This window comes from Phocoena phocoena, chromosome 3 (genome assembly GCF_963924675.1).
Source record: "Phocoena phocoena chromosome 3, mPhoPho1.1, whole genome shotgun sequence".
NCBI classification, from domain to species: Eukaryota; Metazoa; Chordata; class Mammalia; order Artiodactyla; family Phocoenidae; genus Phocoena; species Phocoena phocoena.
Window position 1 is genome coordinate 9,037,329 of NC_089221.1, and position 10,596 is coordinate 9,047,924.

General features: G+C 48.2%; 1 protein-coding gene across 1 annotated transcript in view; it reads left to right on the plus strand.

The window, feature by feature from the left end:
- Positions 1–9,552, plus strand: part of ANKRD33B (ankyrin repeat domain 33B) — an 87,135-nt gene extending 77,583 nt beyond the window's left edge. The window contains exon 4 of the mRNA XM_065875329.1: positions 8,720–9,552. Coding sequence (XP_065731401.1) covers positions 8,720–9,552 — 833 coding nt within the window. The remainder of the gene's footprint in view (positions 1–8,719) is intronic.
- The last annotated feature ends 1,044 nt before the right edge of the window (positions 9,553–10,596 follow it).

Genomic DNA, 10,596 nt, shown 5'->3' on the forward strand with positions numbered 1-10,596 from the left:
TCCTGTGACTCTGTTGTCCTGGTCATTAACTGCTCGAGTCTGCTCTTTGGAACTCGAGGAAGGCCTAGGAGACTAAAGCCTTTTTTCTACAAACAAGAAACGGGACACAGATGGGCTTTCGCACCCGGGAAGGCCTCACAGGGTCCTGCTCAGTTTCAATCCCCCCTTTTCTTTGATTTGCATCAATCCTGAGGAGAGCAGGAGTGGGACAAGAAAGGGATTAAAGTTTTGGGTAGAGAGGTTCATCATAAATTGCGGGAGTGGGACTCGGTTTTAGGGGTCTTGGTTTCTGTGTGGGGCAGTTTCTTTCTGCCTGGCATCACAGTGGAATGTTCTCAGGCTGGGCCAGCACGGCAGGCTCCCCTTGGCCCTTTTGGCCTCATCATCTTGAGGGAAGCCCCTCCTCTGAGCCTCTCTGTCCTCATCTGTGAAATGGGAGTAATGACTTCTTCCCCACCTCCCTGAGGATGAAATACATCACTTTGTAAACTCTGGGGCTATACATACTTAAGGAATTACTGAGCTGAATTCCTTGTGACTAATCTCTAGTTGTTTTCCCCCTCACTCTAAAATGGAATTAATGATCATTGTTAGGGCACAACCTCATTGGGTTATTCTGGCAATAAAATGAGAAAATGTATGTGAAGCACACACCCAGGGCCAGGCGCAGAGGGAGCATCTCACACGGGGAGATGCTGCTGTCGCCATTATTTAATTTCATGATCTTAGTTTATTTTGGTTTTGTTCTTGGCACTGGGTTCAGCCGGTCTTGCTTGGCCCTACGAGCTCCCAGAGAGGCGGCATCCCCTCCAGTCTCAGTATCTCGAGGACCACGTTAAAATTCTTCCAGGCATCAGCCTGGGCTAGTAGCTCTGTTTAGACAACTTGCTTCTTTTTGTAAATAAACCTTCATTTGGGGATAATCTTAGGTGTATGGAAAAGCGACAGAGGTAGTAGAGAGAGCACCCACAGAGCCCCGACTCAGCACCGCCCTCCCTCCCCCGACCATGTTAGCATCTTACCGAGAGGCAGAAACTGCACAGTACAAGTCACTAAAGTCCAGACTTTATCCAGATGTCACCAGTTCTTCCACAGATGGCCCCTTCTGTTCCAGCATCCCAGCCAGGCTCCCACACTGAGTTGTCACACGTCCCCAGTCTGTTCTGGTCCCCAGAGGTTGCTCAGTCTTCATGCCTTGTCCATGACTTGGTCTTGACACTGGCCAATGATCACTGGTCCCCCAACCTGAGCCCATCTGTCTTTTTCCTTGTGATTAGATTGGGGTTACAGGATTTGTTACAAACCTACTTTGGATTGTTTTTTTCTCCTGCTTTAGCTGAAGTGTTTTAGGGGATGCTGTAAGAAAAATAAACTCACTAAACGAAGACAGAGGCTTCGAAGATGAAAACCTTCTTGGAATTAAAAAAGATCCTAATTAAAATTAATCTCATTGGTTGTGCTTTTGACTCAGTGACAGTTTCATTTTTTTAAAGTGAGATAGCCGTTTCCACAGGGTTTATCAGTGACATCAGGGAGGGATGGTTCCTCCTGATTTAATGGTGATTAGGATGCTTTTTTTTGGGGGGAGCTTCATCTGCTTTTACTGCTTCTGGATCTAGTTATAATTGAGTGTAAATTAGCAATTCCCTTTTACAACCAAAAACTTTCGATGTCAGTCGAGGCATTTTCCCCAATGAATTAATTTGAATTACAAACCCTCTTGTTTTCGGATTAATTGCCTTCTCATCAGTCTGGACCGTGCATGGGATTTGCTGTCATTTTTTCCCTGAGTCTGGTAGAGGTTTCAGGCATTTACAGATCACAGAACCTTTCAGATCTCGCGAGAGATGGGCCTGCTTGAGGGCAGTGTGTTCAATGCTAATGTGTTTCTTTTTCTTTTCCCTTAGTTATTTGGATAACAAATTTGGCCTTAGGTTTTATATACCCTACCTTTCCTGTTCCTGTCAACGTGAGCACAACCCCATCAAAGTCTAGAATAATCCACGTGAGTGCAGACCTCTAGTGCCTCTGTTCCTGAACTGTACCTGGTCAGAGCAGAATGGCCAATAGAACCAACCTGGAAATCAGGACCCCTGGTTTCAAATTCCAGCCCCACCATTCAGCCTCTCTATACCCAGGGCCAGTCACCTCCTGCTGTGGGCCTGTTTCTTCTGTAAAATTCGGTGAATGTCAGTAGTTACTGCAGGAGGTCATGACGTGTATTGAGTTCACACTTCACAGCTCTCAGGGGCTCGCCTGGCATGGAGGAAGCCATCAGTCATTGTTGGTTGTCATTGTTACTGGTGACTTTATGTGTTCACTATTATGTGTTAAATGAATGGAAAACTATGGTATATTTTTCCCTTTGAAAATATCCTTGTGATCAGATACTTAAACTTTCTATGGAGGGTAACTCAGGTTTCTTAATCTTGGCACTGTTGATGTTTGGGGCCAGATAATTCTTCGTGGTCGGGCTGTCCTGTGGGTTGTAGGGTGTTTAGCAGCGTCCCTGGCCTCTGCACACTAGGTGACTGTAGCACCCCCCAGCTGTGACGATCAAAAATATCTCCAGACGTTGCCAAACGTCCCCTAGTGGGAAAGTGGCCTCTTGTTGAAAACCACTGATATAACTAATGTAAATGGGAAATGAAGGGAAAAGTGAAAAGAAAATCTGACACCTTTTTCAGGGAGCTTTTGAGCTGCCCTCTAAGGCTTTTATTGTTTAACTTACAGAATATTTTCCTTTTTTACTATTGCCGCTAAGTTACCTTATACTTTTTCCCAGGAAAGTGGGTCACATTTTCTTCTTACAGATGAGTGTGTATGTTTTAAAAGAAAAAACAATACGTGATTGAATGCCTTTCCTGGGTTTGGTACATAGCAATAGGACACTTGTTGAAATGTTTAAACAATTTGCAACAGTATTTTAAAGTCTTCTTATTTCCGTTTGAATTTATCAATATTAAGAAAAACTAAGCCTGTAAAGATCCTAAAATCTGGGTATTTCTTTTGGATTGATGTTTACAGAATCAGGTCATCCTGTGATCATTTTAAAAGCAAAAGGCACGAGCATTACTACATATTAATAGTTAGGATAAAACTGTGTATCTCATTCTCATTCTTTCAAGTGCCGTGTTCTTCTGAACCTGAGTGTCTTTCTGCACCTGGGTTGAATTGCCGAGTTGCAGTTTCATAATATTCAATAAGAACTATTTCCTTTTGGAAATAATGAATCATTGAATTGAATGTCCCCCTAGACTTTAGATTTTCCAATAGTTCATAACCTGTTGGTGCATATCAGCTCTTATCTTACCTTGTTGGGCAGAACGAAATAGTGTCAGAATTACCAGAACTCAGGCTTTTAATAGAAATATAACCAAGTTCTCGGGCTTCCCTGGTGGTGCAGTGGTTAAGAATCCACCTGCCAATGCAGGGGACACGGGTTCGAGCCCTGGTCCTGGAGGATCCCACATGCCGCGGAGCAACTAAGCCCGTGGGCCACAGCTACTGAGCCTGTGCTCTAGAGCCTGCGAGTCACAACTACTGAGCCCACGCACCACAACTACTGAAGCCCGTGCGCCTAGAGCCCGTGCTCCCCAACAAGAGAAGCCATCGCAAGGAGCAGCCCGCGCACCGCAACGAAGAGTAGCCCCCGCTCGCCGCAACTAGAGAAAGCCCGCGCACAGCAACGAAGACCCAGCGCAGCCAAGAATAAATAAATTAAATAAATAAATTAAAAATATATATATATATATATAACCAAGTTCTGAACAGCTGATATATTGGCTCCTTGGTTTTTGGCATCCCAAGGAGTAACATCAGCTCTGCTGTTGAGATCCCAGGGGTTGGGGATAGGGTTGCGGAGCCTTGTTAATTCAGTGGAATATTAATGCCCCCAAGTGACAGGTGTATTTAATAAATGCTCTTAGAAGCCGTATGAGGGAAGCCGTGATCATCTCTGAAGAGAAGCAGAACCCGGTGGAGGTTGGCAGGTTCCAGACTGGCTTAAGAGAGCTGGCTTTCATACCTGAGGTGTTGGTGTCACTCCTGCGGCACTTGCGGAGCAAAAACAAGCAAACAGAAGCCTTGAATCTCCCTGGGATTCCGGGCAGCAAAGCAGATGGAAAGGAAGGTGTAGGAGGCCCGTTTACCGAACAGAGAGCAGAGGCACTCCCGCTGTACATCGTGTGCTCATCTTTGTCTTAGGCAAGCCCTGACTATGTGTTTCTGGAAAGCCGAAGGATGTGATATCACCAGAGAGGTTTCTTTCTGTTTATAGAGGAAAACATGAATTTTCTGTGACTAAGTTGGAATAGTGTCAAGTAATTAGGCAGAGAAAGGGCTAAAAATAAGGCATTTCATATCACCAAGGGCACTGTCTTAGCCTGGGCACCCACGAGAGCCAACCGTGGGACAAGTGGTTGTTCTGGAAAGTCACCCTTGGAAGCTGGTCAGGGATAAGGAAGCCAGATTGGGAAGACTGGAAAATGAACCAGTGTGAGCTCATTAGCTGGCTACCCTGCGGGCTGTGGGCTTGAGCCCTGCTGAGACCCTCTGAGAGACTGAAATGCCTGAGGGTAGGGTGGGATCACCTGCCCCACCCCCTTCAAGGGCTCTTCCCTGTGACCCTGCGTCCTGCATATACCCCAAGTGCCCAAGATACAGGCCACAGACAGCACAGGAGGAGGCCTGTAAGGACCGGTCCACAGTGGTCTTGTGGTGACTGTCACCGGCGGAAAAAGGCTCTTCCCTCGGTTCTCGTCCTCTCGAAGAGAAAGAATTCAGTCCAGAGACATAGAGCAGTTTTAAGTAGCAAGAGCTTTTTATTAAGCAAAGCAAAAGTACACTCCGGAGAGAGAGAAGGGGCGCGGGGTTGTTTGGAAACTGGAAGCAGCCCCGCGGTAGGGCTGGGGTTGGTTTTTCAGAGTGGTGGAAAGCCCCTCAGGTCCTGCATCATTTGACTGCCAAGCTGATCGACAGCTTTAGGTTATATAACTTCTTCCTTCTGCGCAGGCGCTTACCCACAGGCACCCGGGCAAAACCCACAGAAGGGTGATGGATGCAGAAACCACAATGCTAATTTATTACAAACACGGCGTGATGAACCCCGGGTTACTGAGTCACCTTTTAGGTCTTGGTATGCCTGCACCAACCTGTGCTGGTGGTTTTATCTTGTTTGGTCTTGATAAGGCTGGAAACTTAACAGTCCTTGACCACAAAAGGGAGGCTCTCTGGGCATGTTCTAATCACCAGTGTCCAGATGGGAGAGGGAGAGATGACCCCGTCCAGGATGGGGCAGGGACCTGCTCATGTCTAACTATCTGACATGACCAGCAGGGTCTCTCGGCAGGAGGGGGACCAGATTGGGGCTCTGAAGGGTAGATAACATGGGGATGGGGGCTTATAGATAAGATAACATGGGGATGGGGGCTTATAGATAAATAGGAAAGGAAGTGACGCACCCTGGGCTCTGCCTGCCTCCTGCTGGTCCCACATACCTGGCCTTGACTGTTGGAGGAAAGCGTCCTAAGAATGAGCAACGGAAGGTAGATTGTTTTCCTTTAGTCCCTTTTAGAATGCTTTCTGCTTCCAGTAACAGAAATCCTGACTTGACGGTGGCTTAAAGAAAGCAAGTGTCTGTCTGTCTCACCTCACTGGAAGTCACCATGCAGAGCTTGGCCCTGGACTCCATGAGGACATCACAGAGCCAGGTTTCTTCCTCTTGTCCGCTCAGCTCCACCCGGCCCCCCAACCACCTGCCAGTGTGTTGACTGGTCACCTCATGATTGCACGATGGTCACCAGAGCTCCAGGCCTCAGATTCATCGGTCCCTTCGATCAGGGTGCCGCAGCCTTCTCTTTGGGGCTCACTGACCAGCTGTAAGGGAGACTGGGAGAACGGGGAACAACGTGGCAGGTCATCGAGGTCAGAACCATAATCCTCAATGGGGTGGGGATGTGTGTGATCCCCCAGGGGACATTTTTGGTTGTCACAACTGGTGGAATGCTACTGGCATCTAGTGCACAGAGAACAGGGATGCTGTTAAAAGCCCTACAATCCCCAGAACAAATAGTCATCTGGCCCCAAATGTCAGTATGGCCAAGTTTTGAAACTCAGGGATAGACCAGTCATGATGCATTGCCTAGAACTGAGTAGTTGCTGCCTTGAATAAAATAGAGGATTCTGTATAGACAGCTCACAGCACTTAATGTGGCAGCAGATGGACTCATTGGCAGGAGCCCAGCCTTTGCACGGCTGGACCCCTGGGCGAAACAACATGGGGTGGGAGGATGAGGATGCCGGGCGTCTCTGGGGCAGGCGATGGGTACTTTGGCCTGTCAGAGGTGCTCCGTATTTTCTAAAAAGATATAAGTATAACGTGCTAATCGTCAGTACTTGCCTTTCATGATTTAATGACTATGCCCAGGCCTTTAATATTACCCTTAATAGTACTTTCTTAAGGAAGTGAATCTCTAATTTATAGCATAGCTCAGATTCTTGAGCTGCATTACAGTCAGAATGGCCTCCGTTCTTTACAGTGTTTGTATTTTCCAAGGTGATTTTGAAAAGGAAGAGGTGCACTCAACTTTTGACAGCTGTTCCTTTAGTTTTCCATTAGCATTTGAAAAATGTCTCTTTCAAGCAGCGTTCATTAAGATTTTAATTTTTCAGTTTGCTCCTTTTTTAAGTGACGTGCAACGAATTAAGGTTTAATGTGTCAATCTATTTTTTGCAATGACATTTATACTGCCCCCTTTTCATCTGAGTCCGTTTATAAATTGTACTGTAGCTAATGAGTTCCATCGTGATCTCCAGTTCCCAATAATTACCACTCTTCTGATATGTTCTTTAACGTGTCACAGAATTAAGAGCATTACCGGGCGAGCTCAGGTGAGCTGCGTCTGCCTCAGCCATGGGGCCGCTGAGGGCTATGGGGCAGGGAAGTCGCTGAGACCCCCTGCTGCTCTCGTTCATATTCACCAGCCGTCGCATGCCGGACACCCCGGTCTGTGTGGGATGTAAATGCAGAAGCTTCTGCTGGGCCTGGTCCCTGGGTAGACTAGATAACTGCCCTACTTCCCACATTGCTTTGCCAGTGGAAATATGACTAATGGGACTTGAAATGCTGAATGATTTTTAACTGTACATTTGGCTGAGATTGGCCCAAGATTAATTGAACAGCAATCCCTGGTTAATTTCTGTTTTACTACCGAGCTGAAACTTATGAACATTTTATCAAGTTGAGCTGAAGTTTAACTTTGCAGTATTAAGAGGGGGCAGTGGCTGGTACGGAGGAGATTTATTAAGGAAGTGACCAGTGTAAGGGAGACCGTGAGGATGTAGGAGATGCAGCCTCTGTCCTGCAGAAAGACAGAACCGATGGGAGATATATATTAAGAGATTTATTTTAGGGAATTGGCTCACGTGATTTAGGGGCTTGGTAAGCCTGGAATCTGTAGGACAGGCCAGTGGGCTGGAGACCTGGGCAGGAGTGGATGCTGCCGTCTTCAGGCTGAATTCTTTCTTCTCCAGGAAACTTCAACTTTTGCTCCTAAGACCTTGGACGAGGCTCACCCACATTTTGGGTGGTAATCTGGACTTAAAAGTCAACCAGTTGTGGATGCTAACCGCGCCTACAGAACAGCTTCACAGCGCACCTAGATTAGTATTGGATTAAGTCCCTGAGTACTAGGCCCTGGCCCTGTTGGCACAGGAAAGTGTCACAGAGGAAGAGCCCCCCAGCAGGGTGGTGGGAAGTGCAGGCAGCTGAGGGTCAGGACCCAGGTCTGAGCACTTCTCTCTTACCAGCTTCGAGGTCTCCAGCAGTGCCCTCAGCCACTGGGACCACCATCCATTCTGTAGCAAACATTTATTAAATGCATGCCTCCCACCAGCCAGAACTATGTGTGTTAAGGAAGCAAAAATGACTCAAGTGTTTGCTTAAACTGCGTCTGTCCTGGAGAAGCCCACGACCCACGACCAACTAACCACCAGCACGAAAAGTGAAGGACCACACGTTTCCTGTAAGATAAGAACCATAATCGTCCCCACAAGAGATCTTGGAGGAAAAAGGGAGATGATAAATAAATAGGACACTGAATGCTTTGCCTGTGAGTTACTGTTAGTATTTTTAGAACATTCTAGTATCATCTGCCAAGTGTTACAAAGCACCTTTGTGGTCTGATTGTGTCTCCATTGCTGGAAAGCCATGAAATCTTATTTCTATAAAAAAATTCCACGATTTAGGTGCTGAGTTTAGGGGGTTTTATTTAGGAAAGACAAACCATTAAGTGGAACACTTAAAGGTCGGTTGTGGGGCTTCCCTGGTGGCGCAGTGGTTGAGAGTCCACCTGCCGATGCAGGGGACACGGGTTCATGCCCTGGTCCGGGAAGATCCCACACGCCGTGGAGTGGCTGGGCCCGTGAGCCATGGCCGCTGAGCCTGCGTGTCCAGAGCCTGTGCTCCGCAACGGGAGAGACCACAACAGTGAGAGGCCCGCGTACCGCAAAAACAAAAGGTCGGTTGTGTTACAATAGTAAACGCAAGAGGTGACGGTCAGGTGTGGGTTCATCCAGGTGGCCCAGCTCCAGGGTAGGGTCTGTTAGAAGGTTTTGGAAGTTTCGCCTTTGATCCATTTCACTGTCTTTTCGTTTTCTGCCTGTGGAAGGGAGGTCTTATTGCATCCACCCATTCCTGTTTCTTCTTTGCGGTTTTCAGGGGCAGATGTCCACGCCAGGGACCCTCACCGTGGAATGTCGTCCCAGGAGTGGGCTACTTACACGGGAAGGTTCGAAGCGGTCCACGTCATCCAGAGGCTGCTGGAGCGACCCTGCCCAGAGCAGTTTGGGGAAAAGTACAAGCCAGAGCTGCCGCTGGCCCCCGAGGCGGGTCCGAAGCCTGCGGGCTCCAAGAACTGCTTGCAGAGGCTCACCGAGTTTGTGCGGTCCATGCTGACCTCCCGCTTGCGCCAACGCCTGGAGGATGGGGGCGCCCTGGACCACATGGTCAGGATGACCACGAGCCTCTACAGCCCCGCCGTGGCCGTCGTCTGCCAGACCATGTGCCCCGAGAACCCCCCCTGTGTGGGGAAAAGGCGGCTGGCGGTGCAGGAAATCCTGGCGGCACGGGGGCACCCGGACACGCGAGCCCAAGAGAGGGACAAAGCGGAGGGCGCCGAGCAGCGATTCCGGACCTCCCAGACCGCGGGGGTCTCCAGAGAGGGGGCCCCCAGAGCCAGCTCCACGTCTTCTTCCCAGCTGCCAGCTGCCCCGCGGAAGGCCAGCCTCCTGTCCCTGCAGCTGCTGCGGCGGAGCAGCGTGCGGCCGGGCGTGGTCATCCCCAAGGTGCGCATCAGCAAGGCGCCCGCGCCCGCCTTCCAGCCCGAGCGCGCGGCGAAGGGCAGCACCAAGGACAGCACCCACCTGCAGCTCCCCAAGTGGCGGTACAAGGAGGCGAAGGAGGAAAGAAGGAAGGCGGAAGAGGCAGAGAAGCAGCGGCTGGCCACGGCGCACAAGGAGAAGCGGGCACCGTCCTGGAGGAAAAGGACGTGACGGGGGGGCACGGGGGGTGTCTGGGGGTGGGCGGGAGGAAGGACGCAGAACCTCCGCCCGGCCCTTGCCTTTTACGCACCACACGTCCCCGTGCCCGCAGGCTCCTTCGGCCAGAGAAAACGTTTGTGTTTGTTCAGCCTGCACCCAAGAGTGAATTGGGCATAGCACTAATCGATTTGCCTAAAACCAGTTCCCCCAGCAGTCAGTACACTTAGTGGGCGTTTTACCTAAAAGTTGATCTTTAGAACCTCCGTTAAGAAATTTTTAAGACCAGTTTGTCAGAAGGGCATTTTCTGTATAATTCTGTATTTTTAATCACAGTCAAACGTGCAGCACTTTACCAGCCCCATACAAAGATGGGGCTCTTCGTACGTAGGATGGTTTTAATGCATTTGTCTGAAGACCCTTTGTTTAAAGTACCGTTTCTAGCAATGACTACTTGTGATATCTCTATGATTTCACACAGAATTTGTGGCATTCTCCCCCCTTCTGCTGTTTGTTTGGGTCTTTGCCTTTCCATCTCACGTGGGTGCCCGTGAGCACTGCATGTTCTTAACTGGATTAAGTGATGCAGAATATTTCTTTCCATCTGATGGAGGCATTTACTTTACAGCAAAAGGATCAAGTAAGATAGAGGAATCAGATTTCCTTGTGTCTTACTTTTTAAGCTCTCTTGTCCATCCAGTGCTAAAAAATGATGAAAAAACCCAGTTGTCAAAGTATGAGACTACGTAGAGAAGCATGTATTTATTGCTAGGACTAAACTCATTTTAAGCAAGGGATTTTAGATAAACTGTATACAAAGTCTTGAACATATTCAAAAATAGATATTGACTTAAGAAAAAAGTATTTAAGAAAGTAGGGTCAAATCTAATAAATTATTACTAGAAATACAAAAGTAAGTTATGTGCTCTTGGATAAATTGAATTCAGATATCCTTAAAATGTAAAGAAGATGCAAAAAGCATAAGGAACCCAGTGTCCTGCAGACTGCTGAAATGGGGGCAGGCGTAAATTTTTTAGAGAAACAGGGATTACAATTGAA